At 43.0% G+C, this 22210-nt stretch overlaps 1 protein-coding gene across 1 annotated transcript in view; it reads right to left on the reverse strand.

Annotated features, from left to right (window-relative positions):
- The window catches only part of LOC124802906 (dynein light chain roadblock-type 2), a 30231-nt gene extending 8377 nt beyond the window's left edge, over positions 1-21854 (reverse strand). Inside the window, exons 1-2 of the mRNA XM_047263972.1 lie at positions 21696-21854; positions 21537-21615 (exon numbers count right to left, since the gene is read on the reverse strand). Coding sequence (XP_047119928.1) covers positions 21537-21615; positions 21696-21698 — 82 coding nt within the window. The 5' untranslated portion in view covers positions 21699-21854. The remainder of the gene's footprint in view (positions 1-21536; positions 21616-21695) is intronic.
- Positions 21855-22210: the final 356 nt, after the last annotated feature.

Below are 22210 nucleotides of genomic sequence, written 5' to 3' on the forward strand. Positions count from 1 at the left end.
TATCCTGGAGGAAGGTGTTCATGAGGTGAGCACAGTATGCACATCTGCATTATCAACTTTCAAGAAGAATCCACCACCAAAATGTGGACTGCAGGTTTGGACAATAGGTTGGAGGACCCATTCCTGACACTGAAAAGCTCTTATATTACCCTTGACAATGAGGGATCCAGCATCCATATAAGCTACTGGCCCCATATACTACCTATGGGACACAATTCCTGAGAATTTATTGTTACCAGGCCATTTCCACATTCTCTCTACAAAAATCGCCATGTGTTTGACAAATCTTGCACACAATGCTGAAGAGAACTCATTCTATGCTCCTTGCATCCAAATGACACTGCAGTGATGTGTACCAGTTCAGTGACTAACTTCCCATGCTGATTACTCTTCTTGTTTGTAGATTGTAGATTGTATTTTATTGGTCCTGTTGTCTACATAGCAGCTTATGCATAAGACATTGGACAAGTCAAGTTATAAATATACAGGCTGAAAGTAATTTCAAGGCATACATATTTAAGCTTACAATAATACACTTTACACACAAGTATTTATATAACACATTTCATAAATTTAAATATTCTTCAATGGAATAAAAGCAGTGATGCTGTAAATATGACTTTAGAGATTTTCCAAATGTATTGACCTCAGTGATAGCTTTTATGTTTTCAGGAAGTTTGTTATAAAGCTTAACTCCCATGTGAAAAGTACCTTTTTGGCACAGTGCTGTGCTGATTTGAGTCATATGTAAGTTCCTGTTTTGTCTGGTAAAGTGCTCATGTATATCACAGTTTTTTTGTAGCCTCTGGTCCTTGCCTATTACATTTAATTTAAAGAACAAAAGGGTTTCCATAATGTATACACACGGTAATGGGGGAATACCAGATTTCTTAAACAGGGGTTTACAAGAGTCTCTAGGCTTGCACCCAAACAAGATTCTAATGGCCCTTTTTTGTAGTTTAAAAGTGCTATTAGCTATTTTAGAGTTTCCCCAGAAGGTGACCCCATATCTAAGACGAGAATGAAAGTACGCATGATATGCATTCAATACTGTTTTCTCACTACAGCATGATTTTAATGAACAAAGAAGATAACATGTTTTGCTCAGTTCTGCATTGAGACATTCAATATGCTTATTCCATCTGATGTTACTCTGCAGCCAAAGTCCTAAGAATTTGGTTTCAGTACTGTTACCAACTGGTTCGTCATTGATAGAGACTGATGGGATAAACATGTCCTTGTTAGGAACATTGTGGAATTTTAGAGCAACGATTTTCTTACTGTTTATTACAAGCTGATTACTCTGTGCCCAGCAGCTAAGTTGTTTCGTGACCGTGTTTACTGTCTGCTGTAACTGTTCGTCGTCGTCTCCTTTTAGTAGAATCGTGGTGTCATCTGCAAATATGATTGATTTGTGTGCATCAATATTTAAGCTTAGATCATTTATGCACAGAAGAAACAGAAGGGGTCCCAATACGGATCCTTGGGGTACACCACATTTTATTTGTTTATAGTCAGATAAGTGATTAGGTACAGTTTTTAGTTCAATATTTGTGTGCTTGACGCACACTGCCTGCATACGATTTGTCAGGAAGGAACTGATCCACTTGTTGGACAGACCTCGAATACCATATCTTTCTAGCTTTGATAGCAGAATTTTGTGGCCCACCATGTCAAAAGCTTATGACAAGTCAATAAAGACTCCTATTGTTTCCTGTTTTTTGTCCATCAGGTTTAGGATGGAATTGATGCACTCATAGACAGCAGTTGTCGTTGACCTCTTATTTCTGAATCCATGTTGTTCATTACATAAGATGCTGTTTTTATTTATTGCTGCTTTGATTCAAGTGCAAAGTAAGCCACCCGCGTTCCGTAACCCGCAAAAATCTTGCTGCAACATGACAAGTGTGCAGTGTCTACATTTCAAATGATCCTTCTAGACACATCGACAGACTGAACTGAGCCCCCAGGGTGCATTATACGAGGCATGATTTTTAAGTACCATTTTACAATAAAAATAAAACAAGTAGACTTAGCAATTTTACTTTTATATGAAAGCTTGTGCTTTAACCTACTTTTCTACACAATTCCCACTGACACTGAGGCACTTATTGCATCATAGAACCAGTTTTTGAATACCGTCCTTGTAGAGATATGTCCAATTAGATAACCAATGGAACAGGGTCATTCCGATATTTTCATCATCATCATGGCACTTATCACCCAGTTGGTGTTTAAATGTAGAAACAAACAATAGTCACTGAGCGCTAGATAGGGGCTGTACAGAGGGTGAACAGGTTATTCCCAGCAAAATGATTCAATCAGCTCTTGAGTTTGATTGGCCACATGTCCTCAGACACTGTCATGAAGTAATGTGATCCCCTTACTCAGTATGTCACACCTTACATTTTGGATTTAACAGTGTGGTTTTTTTAAGTTCTCACATTAAGCCTTAGATTTTATGAAGTTACCATGAGGCAAAAAATCCACAAGTGATATTCCCTTATTGTCTCAAAAAATAGTACATACAATTTCCCAGCTTAAATTGTTTGCTAGAACTTCACTTTTTTGGGCGATGTTGAATGCCACACTTCTGCGCATTGCTGCTTTGATTCAAGTGCAAAGTAAGCCACCCACGTTCCGTAACCCGCAAAAATCTGGCTTAAAAACTTATCACCTTCCCCTCTGTACCACTCCAGGCAAGTCAAAGAACTGGCTAAATGTCTGCTTTTGTGAACCTCAGTCAGCATTTTTGGTATCCATCATGAGCGTAACTTTCGATAATTTAAAAGTTCTGTAAAATCGTAAAGTTTTTGTTCTCTTTCATTTTTTCACCAGCTTTCAGTGCCAAACTGACGGTAATCAATGAAGGTCGCCCACTTAGTTCCTAGTCATGCACATTTGTATGGCCATCTTCCAAAGCTCCCACCCATTTCCATATCATCCCATCACTCATAATGTTTTCTCAATAAAATTCACTGATCTGACAATGAATTTCAGCCACTTTCATGCCATTATCACTGAGGAAACGAATCACAGCCTATATTTCACAGCTGGAATTTGAAATATTCACAAACAAATTTAAACACACCAAATGATGCTCTATTAAACAGCACTGACAACAAAGATCTGCTTTTACCTCCACTACCTGGCCATGTGGCTGTATGCAGAACTCTCCTGTAGTTAAAAGGGTACTGATAAAGATGTTTGCAGATCCAAACCATAAGGGAATTTTTCTTTTAAATCGTCTGCACCAAGTGTATCTTCTGTAGATCTCCCTGCATCTAGATACAATTTTCTGGCGTGGTGACTTCCTTATCTACAACAGCATCAACCACGAAAACCTTTGTGGTACATACAACAGTATTCGCTAGTTCATTTATAGACACTGTGAAAAGTACTGGTTCTGTAACACTCCCTTGGGACAGGTCTGAAGTTTTGTTTACGTTTGAAGACTTCTCTCCACTGAAAGTGACATGCTGTGTTCTGTTTGCTATAAACTCTTAAATCCAGTCACACAGCTGTTCATTAGATGGCAGTGCGGAACTGTAAGGAAAGTCTTCCAGAAGTCAAGAAACACATCAGCTACATGGGTTGCACATTATCATTGTATTCATAAGCCATCTTGATTCCTACAGAGAACATTTTCAGTTCTAAAAATGTGATGACAGCTGATTCTGGTCCATTGTCCACCTATATAAAAATCTTTCTCAGTAAATTTAGCTCTGCAGTGTGATCATCTTCTGTGTACATTCGGTATCAAGAATAGTGCATAGTGACTTTCATAAGGAAGGTGGTTTGTTCATTGTGTGTCCCTACTTTTCCTACTGGAATATACAGAGTGTATCAAAAAGAATCCTCCAATCTGGCACGTCGATATCTCTGAAACTAATAAAAATATGCACTTAATTTGTTTTCCTTTTTTTGATGAACAGGATACCCAAAAAGATTTTTTATACCTTTTCATAGGTGTTCAATATGCCCCCCAGAGATGCACAGCACGTCAATTCGGTACTCAAATTGTTCTCACACTAGATCGAGCAAGTCTTGAGTTACAGCTTCCATAGTCACTGTTATGCAGTGTCTCAGTTCATTCATTGTTGTTGGCAACAGAGGCACATAAATGGAGTCTTTTATAAGCCCCCCCCCCCCCCCCACACACACAAAAGAAATAATCACGTACAGTGAGGTATGGTGACCTTGGAGGCTAGTAATGTAAGGCTGAATCATTTGGTCCAGTGCGACTGATCTGTCATTCAGTAATCCTTTGACTTAAAAGGTGCCAGCGTGGCGGTGCCTCATCCTGTTGGTAAATGAAGTTATTTGAATCAGTCTCCAACTGTGGGAAAAAAAAGTTCTCAAGCATATTGAGATATGCGATTCGAACTGCACAAAACACATTAAATTTTGGACATCTGTCTCATGTTATACAACTTCATGTAGTTGTTCTGTTCCCCATATTCTCGCATAATTCACCTTTACATTTAAATGGAAAGTTGCCTCATCACTCAACACTGAGCGTGGAATAAAACTGTCATCCTCCTTTTTGCAGAAACAAAATTACAGAGCTCCACAAGTTGTTGTCACCTTCATGAAGTGCTTGCAGTAGCTGAATTTTGTATGGCTTCACGTGTTAACATCGATGCAACACAAGCTAGGAGGATCAAGGGCATTTTGGGCTGCCAACTGCACAGTGAACGGATTTCTCTGGAGTCCTTGTGAAACTATGATGGACGCATTCAACATCTGTGTCAGACACTCGGAGACGGCCCGGCGATTTGCCTTTACACTAACAACCTGTTTCTCAGAGTTGTTCATACTACTATCGAATGCTCTGTGCTGTAGGAGGATCCATACCATACATCTACAGATATACTCTGCCAGCAAGCGGTGTGTGGCGGAGAGCACTATTCACGCCGAAGTCATATCACCCCCCCTCTGCTCCACTTTTGCAGATCGCGCGAGGGAAAAACAACTGTCTGAACGCCTCAGTACGAGCTCTAATTTCCCTTATATTTGAATGGTGATCATTGCGTGATTTAAAAGCTGGTGGTAATAATATGCTCTACATCCTCGGCGAAGATCGGATTTCGGAATTTAGTGAGCAGCCCCTTCCATTTAGCGCGTCATCTATCTGCAAGTGTGTCCCACTTCAAACTTTCTATGAGATTTGTAACGCTCTCGTGATGGCTAAATGTATCAGTCAAGAATCTTGCTGCTCTTCTCTGGACCTTCTCAATCTCTCGAATCAGACCCAACTGGTAAGGGTCACACAGACAAGCAATACTCTAAGACTGGACAAACTTAAGTATTGTAAGCAATTTCCTTTGTTGAAGGACTGCATCGCTTCAGGAGTCTATCAATAAACCGCAATCTATAGTTTGCCTTATCCATTATTTGTATGATTTGATCATTCCATTTGAGATCATTTCAAACAGTCGCAACCAGATACTTGACGGATGTTACCACTTCCAAAAGACTGGGCATTTATTTTGTGCTCTTACGTTAAAGGGGATTTTTGCTTTGTTATGCGCAGTAGGTTACACTTACTAATATTGAGAGATAACTCCCAGTCATTACACCATGCATTTATTTTCTGCAAATCCTCATTGATTTGTTCACAACTTTCATATGATACTACTTTCCTGCAGACTACAGCAGCATTGGCAAACAGTCTAATGCTGCTGTCAACACCATCAACCAGATCATTTCTGTTAATCGTAAAAAGCAGTGGACCTATTATGCTGCCCTGGGGCACACCTGATCGTACAGCTGTTTCTGTTGAAGCCTCTCCATTCAGGACGACATACTGTTCTCCATCGGTTAGAAAACTTTCTATTCAACCACATATGCCGACAGATAGACCATAAGCATGCACTTTTTGGAGCAAGTGACAGTGTGGAACTGAGTCTAACACCTTTTGAAAGTCGAGGAATATGGCATCAACCTGGGAGCCAGTATCTAGAACCTGTAATAAAATCATGCACAAAGAGGGCCAGTTGTGTCTCGTATGACCGCTGTTTCCTAAAACTGCGCTGGTTTCTGCAGATGAGCTTCTCAGAGTCTAGAAAGGTCATTATGTCTGAACACAAAATATGTCCCATGATTCTACAACAAATCGATGTCAGTGAAATTGGCCAGTAATTATTTGCATCCGATTTTCTACCCTTTTATACATTGCTATGACCTGGGCCTTCTTCCAGTCCCATGGAACTTTCCGCTGTTCCAATGATCTCTGATCGATGATGGATATGAATGGTGCTATATTTGTAGATAGTCAACATAAAATCTTATGGGGCTACCGTCTGGGCCAGATGCCTTCCTGGCAGGATCTTAACTGTTTCACAATCCCAGATACACTAAACACTACGTCAGCCATCCTTGCGTTTGTTCGATAACTGAAAGGGGGAATGGTGCTGCAGTCCTCCACCATAAACGAGCTTTTGAAAGCTATGTTTAGAATTTCGGCCTTTTTTTTTTTGTTTTTGTGGTTTTAGGCCGCACAACTACAATGGTCATTGGCGCCCAGACTACGTTAGGAATGCACCACGAGGCACAAGTTTAAAACAGCAACTAAAAGTGAAAACACAATAAAAGACAGATTGACAGGCATAGGATTAAAAAAGCAGCATAATCAAATGTCCTTAGACAGGTTTGTCAAGTTGACAAAACGAAGAACGCGAGCAGCTGCTCCTGGGTCATAGGCCAAGATCAAGACGCAGTGTATTAAAATCCGGACAGGACGTTAAAATGTGGCGGACCGTCAGCAATTGCCCACATGGGCAGAACGGCGCCGGCGCAGCCGTCAGCAGATGGCGATGGCTGAACCGGCAGTGTCCAATGCGTAACCGGGCCAAAACGACCTCCTCCCGCCGAGAAGGGCGGGAGGAGGACGTCCAAGCCGCAGGAAGAGGTTTCAAGGCCCGAAGCTTGTTGTCTGTAAGTGCAGCCCAATCGGCATGCCACAGCGATACAATGCGCCGACAAATGACCCTGCTACAGTCTGATGAAGGGACACAACAAGAAGCTGTCCGAGGCTGGAGGACCGCAGCCTTGGCCGCGGCATCTGCAGCTTCGTTCCCAGGGATACCGACATGGCCAGGGACCCACATAAAGCTAACTGGAGAACCGACGTCCACCAACTGCTGAAGAGAGCGTTGGATCCGGTGCACGAAAGGGTGAACCGGATACGGATCACTGAGGCTCTGGATGGCGCTCAGGGAATCGGAGCAGATGACATAAGCAGAATGTCGGTGGCGGCAGATGTAAAGAACAGCCTGGTAGAGGGCAAAGAGCTCAGATGTGAAGACCGAACAATGGCCATGGAGCTGGTATTTGAAACGTTGTGCCCCGACAATAAAAGAACACCCGACCCCATCATTGGTCTTTGAGCCATCTGTATAAATGAAGGTCATATTGATGAACTTTGAACGAAGTTCCACAAAACGGGAGTGGTAGACCGAACCGGGGGTAACCTCTTTTGGGAGCGAGCTGAGGTCAAGGTGAACGCGGACCTGAGCCTGGAGCCAAGGTGGCGTGTGGCTCTCGCCCACTCGAAAGGTTGCAGGGAGTGAAAAATTAAGGTGTTGAAGGAGGCGACGAAAGCGAACTCCAGGGGGTAGCAGGGCAGAGACATACAACCAGTACTGACGGTCGAGAGAGTCGTCAAAAAAGGAACGATAAGACGGGTGGTTGGGCATTGACAGTAGCCGACAGGCATACTGACAAAGTAGTGTATCGCACCGGTAGGTGAGTGGCAATTCACCGGCTTCAGCATGAAGACTCTCGACGGGACTAGTATAAAACGCTCCGATCATAAGACGTAAACCCCGATGTTGTATGGAGTTGAGGCGGCGTAAGATGGACGGCTGTGCAGAGGAGTATACGAAGCTCCCATAATCCAGCTTGGAGCAGACGATCGACCGATATAGGCGAAGTAGGACGGTTCAATCCGCTCCCCACGACATACCACTGAGAACATGGAGGACATTTAGAGAATGGGTACAACGGGCAGCCAAATATGGCACATGTGGAGACCAGCTAAGTTTCCTATCAAATGCAAGACCTAAAAATTTTGTTGTCTCCACGAATGGGAGAGCAACGGGACCGAGTCGTAAGGACGGTGGGAGAAACTCTTTGTAGCGCCAGAAGTTAATACTGACCGTCTTCTCGGCAGAAAAACGGAAGCCATTGGTGACACTCCAGGAGTAAAGACGATCAAGACAACGCTGAAGACAGCGCTCCAGGAAACATGTACGCTGCGCGCTGCAATAGATGGTAAAATCGTCCACGAAAAGGGAGCCTGATACATCAGCTGGGAGGCAATCCATTATTGGATTGATCGCTATGGCGAAGAGTGCGACGCTCAAAACTGAGCCCTGTGGCACCCCATCTCCTGGCAAAAGGTGTCAGACAGGACAGAACCCACACGTACCCTGAACTGTAGATCCATTAAAAAGGAACAAATATAAAGAGGGAGGCGACCGCGAAGGCCCCATGTATGCATGGTGCGGAGAATGCCCGCCCTCCAACAGGAGTCGTAAGCCTTCTCCAAATCAAAGAACACAGCCGCGGTCGGGCGCTTCCGCAAGAAGTTATTCATAATGAAGGTCGACAAGGTAACCAGATGGTCAACAGCAGAGCGGCGCCTACGAAATCCACATTGTACATTGGTAAGTAGGCGTCGAGATTCGAGCAGCCAAACCAAACGAGAGTTAACCATTCGCTCCATCACCTTACAAACACAGCTGGTAAGCGAGATGGGTCGATAACTGGAAGGCAAGTGCTTGTCCTTCCCCGGCTTAGGAATCGGGACAACAATAGACTCGCGCCAGCATGCGGGAACATGTCCCTCAGTCCAGATGCGGTTGTAAGTACGAAGAAGGAAACCTTTACCCACAGGAGAAAGGTTCTTCAGCATCTGAATATGAATAGAATCAGGCCCTGGAGCGGAGGACCATGACCGGGCAAGTGCATTTTCGAGTTCCCACATGGTGAATGGGGCGTTATAACTTTCAAGATTCGAGGAGAGGAAGTTAGGTGGCCTAGCCCCCTCTGCCTGCTTTCGGGGGAGGAAGGCAGGGTGGTAATGAGCGGAGCTCGAAACCTCTGCGAAAAAGTGGCCGAAGGCATTGGAGACATCCTCAGGGGCCACAAGGACGTCATTCGCGACCGTCAAGCCAGAAACTGGTGAGTGGACCTTAGTGCTAGATAGCCAGCGCAGGCTACCCCAGACAACAGAAGAAGGAGTAAAACTGTTGAAGGTGCTTGTGAAAGCAGCCCAGCTGGCTTTCTTTAATAATAAGACGACACTGCGCACGTAGTCGTTTATAATTGATACAATTCGCCACTGTAGGGCGGCGTTTAAAGGTGCGTAAAGCACGTCGACGAGCACGTAAAACGTCTCTACATGCTGCGGTCCACCAGGGGACCGGTACTCGACGTGGAGAAGAAGTAGTGTGAGGGATGGAATATTCATCAGCAGCAGCGAGAATGACTTCCGTGAGGTGTGTGACCTGACTATCGCAGCTTGTGAAGGTTTGATCCTGAAAGGTCGCCCTGGAAGAGAAGAGCCCCCAGTCTGCTTTGGAGATGTTTCAACTAGTTGAGCACGGAGAGGGGGTACGATGCAGGAGATGGATAATACACGGGAAGTGGTCGCTCGAATATGTATCAGAAAGTGTATACCACTCAAACCGGCGTGCAAGTTGGGTAGTACATATAGAGAGGTCTAAATGGGAATAGGTGTGAGATGTGTCCGAAAGAAAAGTAGGGGCACGAGTATTGAGGCAGACAAGATTGAGCTGGTTGAAAAGGTCTGCTAACAGGGAGCCCCTCGGGCAGGATGCTGGACAGTCCCAAAGGGGATGGTGGGCATTGAAGTCTCCAGTTAACAAAAATGGTGCAGGTAGCTGAGCAATAATTTGCATCATGTCTGCCCTGGTAACGGCAGACGACGATGCAGTGTAAACGGTACAAATGGAAAATGTAAAAGTGGGGAGAGTAATTCGGACGGCAACTGCCTGCAGGCCGGTGTGCAATGTGATGGGATCGTAGTAAATATCATCCCGGACCAGCAACATAACCCCTCCATGAGCCGGAATACCTGCCACAGGGGGTAGGTCAAAACACATAGAGGTGTAGTGTGCCAAGGCAATTTGATCGCATGGGCATAGCTTCGTTTACTGGAGGGCTACGACGAGCGGACGGCGCAAGCGGAGCAGCAACTTCAAGTCCTCTCAGTTGGAGCAAATGCTGTGAATATTCCAGTGAATAAGTGCCATCGTGAGAAGAAAAAGAAAAAGAAGATGCAAGAAGGGGTCACCTCGAAGGCCGCTGAGGGCCTGGCTTCGAGCGAGCACTGCCGCCGCTATCAGTAGACGGACAGTCATCGTCCATTGGTTCTATAGGTTCATCGGCCATCTTGTTAAGATGGCCGGGAGGGGGAGCTTCCTCCGCCGGTGAACGGCCAAATGTTTGGCTACCAGCGGTGCGGCCAGGCGAAACGAATGACGGCCTGGGGCGGCAACCGCTGGGTGGCACAGCAGAAGAAATACGCCGTGGCGGAGAAGGAGAACTGCGCTTCCTATGAGCCTTCTTGGAAGGCCGTTTAGGGGAAGTACTGGTCGATGGCTGGGAGTTCGAGGTACGTAGGAAGTCTGCACGGGACGGTTCCTTCTTGAAGGTCCGTGAGTCTGACTTCTGGGTCTTCGTCTTGGCAGAAGCTGATGAAGGTGCTTGTGGCTGAGGAGTGACAGGAGGAAAAGGAGACGTCGACCGGGCGATCTTAGCACTGGCCGAACGGACGACCGTAGTGCTGAAGGTCAGATCGCATGTCTGCGTCGCCACCTCCCTGGTAGTCCGAGGAGAGGCGAGGACAGTACTGTATTTCCCCGCTGGCAGCAGCGTGGGCTTCCTACTAGCAAATAACTTGCGAGCAGCCGAGGTGGACACCTTCTCTTTGACCCGAATTTCCTGTATACAGCTTTCTTCCTTGTAGATGGGACAGTCGCGGGAGGACGCTGCATGGTCACCCTGACAGTTCACACAACGAGGAGACGGAGGTGGACAGTCACCCTCATGGGCATCCCTGCCACAAGTGACACATTTAGCCGCATTGGAACAAGACTGGCGAGTGTGATTAAAACGCTGACACTGGTAGCAGTGCGTAGGTGTCGGGACATAGGGGTTAACAGAAATAACCTCATAGCCCGCTTTGATGCGAGACGGCAGCTGAACACTATCAAAGGTCAAGAAAAGTGTCCGGGTCAGTACAAGGTCATTGTTGACCTTTTTCATGACCCTATGGACAGCCGTCACGCCCTGCTCAGCGAGGAAAGACTGAATCTCCTCATCAGTCAATCCGTTGAGTGATCTAGTATATACCACACCACGAGACGAATTCAAAGTGCGGTGAGCCTCCACTCGGACAGGGAATGTGTACAGTAGTGTGGCCCGAAGCAGTTTTTGTGCCTGAAAGGCGCTCTCAGTTTCTAGTAACAAGGTACCGTTACGCAACCTGGTACAAGACTTGACAGATCCGGCTATGGCATCTACGCCCTTCTGGATAACGAAAGGGTTGACAGAGGAAAAATCCTTTCCGTCCTCAGATCAAGAAACTACGAGGAACTTTGGGGCAAGCGGTAGTACTTTTGTCACTGGTGGCTGGTCAAGTTTCCGTTTTTGGGCAGAAGTCGAGAGAGGAGAAGAAGAAGAGAAATCCATTACGGAGGAATCCCCCATGATTGCCAGCGTCTCCGATGGCGCGCTCCTTCCTTGTGGGGACCCTCTCAGAGGGCACTCCTGCCTTAGGTGAATGTTTACACCTCAGGTCACACCTCCTGAAAAACGGACGGAGGGACCAATCGGCCTGGCCTTTACCAGGGGGTACGTGCGTGCCTTACTTGTCTACCCAGGGCGGGGAGTTACGCGTTACCCCGTCACCGGCTATGCGTGCGAACGCGTGGGTCGGCCTTCAGGCACGCACAGGGAGGAAGGAAGAAGAGGGGAGAGAGGGAGAGAAAGGACAGACTGTCTCAAACGCCGAGGCGGAGACCAGAGAAGGCAAGGAGAAGAAGGCAAGGGAAAGAGTAAGTAAGACAGTGAGATGGAGAAGAACAAAGAAAGGAACCAACCAAAGGAAGGAAGAAACCAGAAGAAGTGAAAAACCAAAATAATCGCAAATATAGGTCGTGGAACCGTCCGTCTCGGGACGCAGGCGCTAACTACCCCCTCGAGGGGGAGGGACTCCGTTTAGTCGCCTCTTACGACAGGCAGGAATACCTCGGGCCTATTCTAGCCCCCGGACCCGCAGGGGGGGGTGGGGGTGCGCTTCTGTTTATCATCATCCATTACAGTACGTGTACTGTCAGCAAGAGAAGGTATTGCATTATTTGTAGCGTCATACTTAGTACGATAGTCATGCTGAACAGTTACCACTCGCCCACACTCGCAAAACATAAAATACAAAATGCTTTGTGTTGTCCCGACACCATTTTTACTAGAAATAAGGTGGGCGTACACTATTGCTACCTAGCAGGAACCATATAAAACTCTACAGTTTGCTCTTTCCAACAGTACTTTGCTCATGCACATATTTCAAATAACATAATAGTCATCATTTTTTAAAAATCTGATGATTACCTTTGATAAACCCTTTATATACAGGGTGAATACAGTTTACCCCTCCCCCCCCCCCCCCCAAAAAAAAAAAAAAAAAAACTGGCCAAGAAAGAGAGTATACATGGCATAAATGGGAAAATATGCAACAGACTGATACATATGACAATTCTTGCTTCTGAAGACCAGTGTCTTCCTTCAGAATCAAGTGCATTGTGAATGTGCGCAAATTTCACTTGCAGGTTTTTTACTGGTACTGATAGCATTTTGTACTAATTCAACACATGCTGGATGAGGATGTACCAACAAAGGTGAAGTATGATAGAAGTCCAATGTGGTTTAGCAATATGATCAGCAAGCTGTCCAAAGAAGTGTCCCACAGGCTTCATGAGACTGTGGATACTTTAATGGGATAGGGGGGGGAATGCTATCTGGGATGGCTCTCACAAGTTTAAAGGCACAATGCATCAAAGAGCTATCATACATGCCCCACAACTTTGATCAGGTAAGTCAGCAGCATTTTGAAACATTCTGCCCAGTTATTTATTAACTTCATGTGCACCGATGATGAGACAGCAAAACAAAAATGAAATTGTGAATCAAGTTTATCTGATTTCTAAAATCATATGCATGTGGAAGTTATAAAGATAATCTACAGATGTTGAGACTTACAAATGGTCTGTTATACTGTACTCTGAATATTTAGGAAAATTAGCAGCACTTATAACTGGTATCTACTGCAAACATGTGAATCTACACAATGTGTCCCAGGAGCAATGGTCAAATATTCAGGAATATGACAGGAACTATCATTCAATGGAAAAAGGCTAGTAAACATGAGCTCTAAAATGCGTACCTTAAGAGCTACAACCACTTCTACATGAAACTGGATTGAAGATTTCCCACTGGTAAAAGGCAGTATGTAGCTCTGGATGAAGAGTCATCACTAGAAACTAATGGAGGGATGAACAGCATTACTGCTATTCTCAACATATACAAATAATTTGTGAATGGCAAAACCAGTTATCAGATCTGTTGTTTTCTTCTCTGCTTAGTTTGGTGGATAGCAGCCATCTCTCAATGGTAATTAATGTAATGAGCGTGTGTTGTGGTGACAGTCTCCTGCATCATTACCAGTAAGTCACTAGAGCCAATGCCAATATTTCAATGCTAGTGCAAAGCTGTATGGAGTCATGAACAGTGGGGCAACCAAGTCAGTCATGCAGTGGTAGGGGGTTTTGGATTGTGTAGCTTAGATACCCCCCCATGAACCATGGACCTTGCCGTTGGTGGGGAGGCTTGCGTGCCTCAGCGATACAGATAGCCGCACCGTAGGTACAACCACAACAGAGGGGTATCTGTTGAGAGGCCAGACAAACGTGTGGTTCCTGAAGAGGGGCAGCAGCCTTTTCAGTAGTTGCAAGGGCAACAGTCTGGATGATTGACTGATCTGGCCTTGTAACAATAACCAAAACGGCTTTGCTGTGCTGGTACTGTGAACGGCTGAAAGCATGGGGAAACTAAGGCCGTAATTTTTCCCGAGGGCATGCAGCTTTACTGTATGATTAAATGATGATGGCGTCCTCTTGGGTAAAATATTCCGGAGGTAAAATAGTCCCCCATTCGGATCTCCAGGCGGGGACTACTCAAGAGGATGTCGTTATCAGGAGAAAGAAAACTGGCGTTCTACGGATCGGAGCGTGGAATGTCAGATCCCTTAATCGGGCAGGTAGGTTAGAAAATTTAAAAAGGGAAATGGATAGGTTAAAGTTAGATATATTGGGAATTAGTGAAGTTCGGTGGCAGGAGGAACAAGACTTCTGGTCAGGTGACTACACGGTTATAAACACAAAGTCCAATAGGGATAATGCAGGAGTAGGTTTAATAATGAATAGGAAAATAGGAATGCGGGTAAGCTACTACAAACAGCATAGTGAACGCATTATTGTGGCCAAGATAGATACGAAGCCCACACCTACTACAGTAGTACAAGTTTATATGCCAACTAGCTCTGCAGATGACGAAGAAATTGAAGAAATGTATGATGAAATAAAAGAAATTATTCAGATAGTGAAGGGAGATGAAAATTTAATAGTCATGGGTGACTGGAATTCGAGTGTAGGAAAAGGGAGAGAAGGAAACGTAGTAGGTGAATATGGATTGGGGCTAAGAAATGAAAGAGGAAGCCGCCTGATAGAATTTTGCACAGAGCACAACTTAATCATAGCTAACACTTGGTTTAAGGGGATACGGAATCACCTATCCCCGCAATGTTAATATATGCCTACTATAGGGAACATTTTCTCACAAACTACTGGAGACAGAGAGGTAAAAATTTTACTGTATGTGCATTCATATGTTACAACAATACTGAAACAACAGTTTATTGTCAAAGTATTTTCTTACAGAGATATTGTACATTTATTTTTAAGTAAATTTTTTCCATCGCTTTTTACTAGACTATCACCCCTAAGTCTTTTGTAAATCAAGTAATTAAAAAATCGTTGTTTCAGTATGTAATAGGGACCTATGTCACTACGTCATAAAAATTTCAGACTTCTAGGTTGACCAGTACCTGAGATAATGTTCCTAGATGAAGTAAAAAGTAAACTTACGGGAAACGGAGAAAGAAGATTAAAACATTCCTGATCCGTAGCTAATACCCCCTTCACAGTCTTCATAATCATCTTCAAGTCTTCTTTTGGCACCCCTCTGCACCTGTCTTGCTTTTTTCACTAATGTCTTGATTATATTATCAGCATGCCTTAGTCTGTGCTGATCTAAAAAGAACATAGCACGTACCGTACGGGAACCAACACACATACCCAACTTTTGAAGGACCTGGCATTTAGTTATATTTCCAAGATTGAAGGTTGCCACAGCATCATACACACCAAAATGTAGTGTATTAATTCCGACAAACACTGTTTTTGGGAGACGATGCCATATCACACTATTCAAGCACTCGTTGGGGTTCTGCGTTTTTCCGTGAAGACATTTCATCAGAAGACTTCTGTCAGCCAGATCTCTGAAAATGGGCTTTATTTCTGCCATGATGGCTGATGGTAGACTGTGGTGGTGAATGTATTTCTCTCCTGTTGTTAGTCCCCTATTGTATTTACACCAGCTGTTTTCACCTTTGGGGCACAAACCATGTTGTGGATGCTCATCCGTGGATGCGGTGTGGAAATATAAAGCCCATATAGCTCTCCTCATTTCTTCAAGATTGCCTGTATTTTGCCTGATTGCAAGGCCATAGCAGTTCTGAATGTGGTCTATTATGGAATCAGTCAATCTTCCTCTGCCATCCAAGGTTTTCCCATCATCTAGTTTTTTCCCTTTCATAACTGATTTTAACCTTCTCAGCCTGGCACCCATTCTCTTCTGCACATGTCCTATACATTCAAGTTTGCTTATATTTACACTGTTCCCATATGGTTTGCTTTCCAAAACTTCTTTGAATGCTTTAGAGTCACCATCTCCCAGATATTTGACATAGCGAACATTATACCACTGTGAAGAGCGATGAAAAATTTTCTTCACCCCAGCAACCTCCATGCCACCACTACTACCATAATAATTAGCAATACAGTCATCACTGTGTTCATTTTTCAGCCTGCCTGTGCACCTACAGTATTTAGACATTATTGCAACATCAATAACCTTGCCAGTATCAACACTAGTTGCTGTTACAACACCATTGTTGGAGGTGTGGCCCCTTTTCTGCCACGTGCCATCAAACGCCACTGTGAGGTCACGACTGCCGTCATTTTCTTCCACTGCTTCTTCCACAGCAACCTGCATTGACTTCTGTGCTACATCTTCAACTGCAGATCCTAGTACATAATTGTAAGCTTCAAACTTTGAAGGTGCACTTGGAAGATTTAGAACACCACATAGCATATCACCAGCTGCTTTGCCCTTACCAATTGCTCGCAATCCATAAACTAACCTAATATTTACACTATAAAGTTCAGTTTTCTTGTATCCATTATTTACAGTTACTGAAACCGAACTTGGAAACTTACAGCTGTATTTACAAACACTGCATATTAAATTAAACTGGGCAGCCAGGCCAACATGGGATTCTACTTTCAGAGAAACGTTTCCATGACATTTTTTGCAGCACAAACTGTTTTCAAGAGCTTCACACAATATATTCGTATCAATGAGTTCAAAAACTTCATTCCCTCTATCAAGTAAATTATATTTCTCTTCCAAATCTCTTAGTTTTTTATGAGAAGCACTGTTTTCATTTGGTGTAAGTTCGTTCGGCAAATCAGTAATAAGTGGATTCACATTTTCCAACAGTGATGATGATGAACTGCTTTGCTTTGCTAATGAATCATTATTTCTTTTCTTTTGCCAGTTCACACGCTTTTTAAATACTTTTGCTTTAGCTCTAGGCATTTTCACTGCGAAAAATGAAGCACTAAATACGAAATAACTCAACAACAACTACTTTCTTATATCACACTGTTTACAAAACAGTCCCGCCACAAAGTCAAAGAGTAACTTGAGGAAACCAGAGAGAAACATTTTCGGGCAACTAGTGTATAAATAGTCGCTGGAAACCGGGATATTTGAATTCATGTCACTTTAAAGGTACTGCCAAAAAGTTCATGGTCAGCCACGAGAGACGTGTATAACTAAAGCGCAATACCCGATCTCACAAATATATAAAAATAAAATAGTTATAATTGTAGTAGAGCTATGTATGATACGTCATTTTAAAGAGGAAACATGGCAGAATATAATACGCCAATAAAAAAAAATCGATTTTTTAACCCAAAATCCGATTCCGTATCCCCTTAAGAATCATGATAGAAGGTTGTATACATGGAAGAACCCTGGAGATACTAAAAGGTATCAGATAGATTATATAATGGTAAGACAGAGATTTAGGAACCAGGTTTTAAATTGTAAGACGTTTCCAGGGGCAGATGTGGACTCTGACCACAATCTATTGGTTATGACCTGTAGATTAAAACTGAATAAAACTGCAAAAAGGTGGGAATTTAAGGAGATGGGACCTGGATAAACTGAAAGAACCAGAGGTTGTACAGAGTTTCAGGGAGAGCATAAGGGAACAATTGATAGGAATAGGGGAAAGAAATACAGTAGAAGAAGAATGGGTAGCTCTGAGGGATGAAGTAGTGAAGGCAGCAGACGATCAAGTAGGTAAAAAGAAGAGGGTTAGTAGAAATCCTTGGGTAACAGAAGAAATATTGAATTTAATTGATGAAAGGAGAAAATATGAAAATGCAGTAAATGAAGCAGGCAAAAAGGAATACAAACGTCTCAAAAATGAGATCGACAGGAAGTGCAAAATGGCTAAGCAGGGATGGCTAGAGGACAAATGTAAGGATGTAGAGGCTTATCTCACTAGGGGTAAGATAGATACTGCCTACAGGAAAATTAAAGAGACCTTTGGAGATAAGAGAGCCACCTGTATGAACATCAAGAGGTCAGATGGAAACCCAGTTCTAAGCAAAGAAGGGAAAGCAGAAAGGTGGAAAGAGTATATAGAGGGTCTATACAAGGGCGATGCACTTGAGGACAATATTATGGAAATGGAAGAGGATGTAGATGAAGATGAAATGGGAGATACGATACTGCGTGAAGAGTTTGACAGAGCACTGAAGGACCTGAGTCGAAACAAGGCCCCCGGAGTAGACAACATTCCATTGGAACTACTGACGGCCTTGGGAGAGCCAGTCATGACAAAACTCTACCATCTGGTGAGCAAGATGTATGAAACAGGGGAAATACCCTCAGACTTCAAGAAGAATATAATAATTCCAATCCCAAAGAAAGCAAGTGTTGACAGATGTGAAAATTACCGAACAATCAGTTTAATAAGCCACAGCTGCAAAGTACTAACACGAATTCTTTACAGACGAATGGAAAAACTAGTAGAAGCCGACCTCGGGGAAGATCAGTTTGGATTCCGTAGAAATACTGGAACACGTGAGGCAATACTGACCTTACGACTTATCTTAGAAGAAAGATTAAGGAAAGGCAAACCTACGTTTCTAGCATTTGTAGACTTATAGAAAGCTTTTGACAATGTTGACTGGAATACTCTCTTTCAAATTCTAAAGGTGGCAGGGGTAAAATACAGGGAGCGAAAGGCTATTTACAACTTGTACAGAAACCAGATGGCAGTTATAAGAGTTGAGGGACATGAAAGGGAAGCAGTGGTTGGGAAGGGAGTAAGACAGGGTTGTAGCCTCTCCCCAATGTTATTCAATCTCTATATTGAGGAAGCAGTAAAGGAAACAAAAGAAAAATTTGGAGTAGGTATTAAAATCCATGGAGAAGAAATAAAAACTTTGAGGTTCGCCGATGACATTGTAATTCTGTCAGAGACAGCAAAGGACTTGGAAGAGCAGTTGAACGGAATGGATGGTGTCTTGAAGGGAGGATATAAGATGAACATCAACAAAAGCAAAACAAGGATAATGGAATGTAGTCGAGTTAAGTCGGGTGATGCTGAGGGTATTAGATTAGGAAATGAGACACTTAAAGTAGTAAAGGAGTTTTGCTATTTGGGGAGCAAAATAACTGATGATGGACGAAGTAGAGAGGATATAAAATGTAGACTGGCAATGGCAAGGAAAGCGTTTCTGAAGAAGAGAAATTTGTTAACATCGAGTATAGATTTAAGTGTCAGGAAGTTATTTCTGAAAGTATTTGTATGGAGTGTAGCCATGTATGGAAGTGAAACATGGACAGTAAATAGTTTGGACAAGACGAGAATAGAAGCTTTTGAAATGTGGTGCTACAGAAGAATGCTGAAGATTAGATGGGTAGATCACATAACTAATGAGGAAGTATTGAATAAGATTGGGGAGAAGAGAAGTTTGTGGCACAACTTGACCAGAAGAAGGGATCGGTTGGTAGGACATGTTCTGAGGCATCAAGGGATCACCAATTTAGTATTGGACGGCAGTGTGGAGGGTAAAAATCATAGGGGGAGACCAAGAGATGAATACACTAAGCAGATTCAGAAGGATGTAGGTTGCAGTAGGTACTGGGAGATGAAGAAGCTTGCACAGGATAGAGTAGCATGGAGAGCTGCATCAAACCAGTCTTAGGACTGAAGACCACAACAACAACAACAACAACAACAACAACAACAGCTTAGATACAGAGAAAGTAACTTATCGGAACCTCATGTAAGCCATTCTTGAAAATTACTTCTCCAGAGAAGAAGTACAAGTAACCACTTACCATACAACTCGGGTGCGGAGCAGCTGACAAGCACATGAGCAAAACTGCCACTGCCATTAAGCTTTCTGACAATGCATTTTCTATGGCTTTTTTCATTCAAGCTCAGCAGATCTTATTGCTGAAGAAACACCAGTAGGAAGAAAATGGGGCTGCATGATTTATGTGTATGTCTTGTGCTTCCACAGGTCTATGGCAAAAATCAATGGGCCACACCAACAAAGATATCTGGCAGTATATGGAAGACTGTTCAACATTTTCAGAGTACATCTTTTCGCAATATTGTAAGAACACAAACTGCCCCTTAAATATGGTTCACACCAAGTCAGTACGATAAAATCAAAACTATTAAGGCATGTGCAGGGCATAGCAGACCTGAAACATAGCTTCACACTTTTAATGTGGGATACTGAGAGCAGAGGAATCACTAAAAACACTGCTTTGCACTCTTCATGCTGGATGCTGGGAGCTAGATATCAGAGGAAATCTGTCAATGTTGGTTTCATTTGGGTGTCAACCTTATTTAGTAAATGCGTCTATACTTTGTAATCACAAAACCTTAGTTTTTATTATACAAAATTACTTAAACAATATTTACCTTTGCATGTCACCTCTTTTTCATAAAAACAGTGATGCATTTTTGCTCTAAATGCTGTCCATCCTACAAGAGTAGGTTTCAAAGGGAGCAAGTATTACTCTCCAGCACCATCTGTGGGAAGTTATACTGTCCATACGATTCAGACAGCACAAATGTCAGACAGAAACCATTAAGACACATTTACAGCACTGCAAATGCTAATAGTAATAGTGCCGTATGACTGAAAGGCCTGGTGCCAGCCTTCCTCTGGATTACACTTCAGCAACAAGCATATTCCTGAGCCAATGACACCAGATGTTCCTAACTGGTCACACCTCCAAGTAATGACACAGCCCAATGATGCTTCACATTGGTGTCTGGGTGAGAACTGGTGTATTCAACATGGCAAGGATGTTGTACTGTAAATGCTTAGTGTGGTTGATCAAAACTAATATGGACTCTACAATAGTTATGTGGATGTGACAGTATTTCCATTACATCATAAGACTTTCTCCAGTTGTAGCAGACTGCACATCAGATCTAAATTTTTTCTTTCTCAAATCATACATTACATTGTCTGTAATTGCGTGAATGGTAAATGTGGGGCACAGAGCTTATGCACATTCCTATTACAGTGATAGCACAATCCTTCTCCTTACATAAGAGAACCACGAACAAGTATAAACATTTCGAACCGTTGTATGTTGAACAACATCAAGTAACTTTACTTCACGAAAAGCTTCAATGCAGTAAACCACCCCGCGCATTCTGATGTTACATGCATATACCTAGCACGTATGTTGAATGATACTTTAAAAGAAAAGACATTCCTATTTGGAAATTACTTACAGAATCCAACACTCTGAAAGAAAACGACAACACATCACTGGGAAAGATTTTCACGAAATAATGAAAACATTTTTATTCTCTGCTTCATTTTAAGGTTAAAGAGTCTGACGCTGAGAAAATGAAGAAAGTAAATAACATGATTATTAACCGTCGTATCAAGCGGCAACCAACAGTGCTTTTTCGGTATATGATTCATACGCTGATGAACAGTTCTGCCAGTCAAACAAAACAATGTATTACAATATTAACAATCACTTACCTTCAGCGTTCACTACAATCGTCCCAACTACCCCTTTATGGGACTGAATCCTTTTAAGGGTATCTTCAACTTCACTGGCCTGAAAGAATAATACACAATAATTGTTACACATAAATGACACCAATATATGGCCCAAGAAGATAAGAAATATAAGGGTACCATTGTAATAAATGTACAGGACTTCACACCACTACGATTATTTTACAGCACTGACACTGACATTAGCACATACTTCCAGTACTTGACAACAAATCAACAATGCAAGGAGTTTTAAAGTTATCGACTATCCTCTTCACTCCGATAAACGTCCTGTGCGATATATATCGAAGAATCCTCACTGAGACCAGCTCATGTGTAATTTGTAGCCTCGTAGCCTCCTACGAGTTGAAGGAGACCGTACCAGTTCATATACCTGTCAAATGCTATATTTATTATGATACTACAAGAACCAAAGAGAACTGCAATAAAGAATATAACAGAATACACTTCGACCCTTATTTGTTAGACGTTTGGCAGAGTGAAAACAAGACTCCTTAGAAATTATTTATTTGTCCACATAAATCTCCTTTTCAGTACATATATCGTACACAGCATATTGGACACAAAACCTTTTTATGTATTGATTTTTCAAACATCAAAATACACTATGTAAATTTTTATAACAGATTGGATCC

Source organism: Schistocerca piceifrons, chromosome 6 (assembly GCF_021461385.2).
Source record: "Schistocerca piceifrons isolate TAMUIC-IGC-003096 chromosome 6, iqSchPice1.1, whole genome shotgun sequence".
NCBI classification, from domain to species: Eukaryota; Metazoa; Arthropoda; class Insecta; order Orthoptera; family Acrididae; genus Schistocerca; species Schistocerca piceifrons.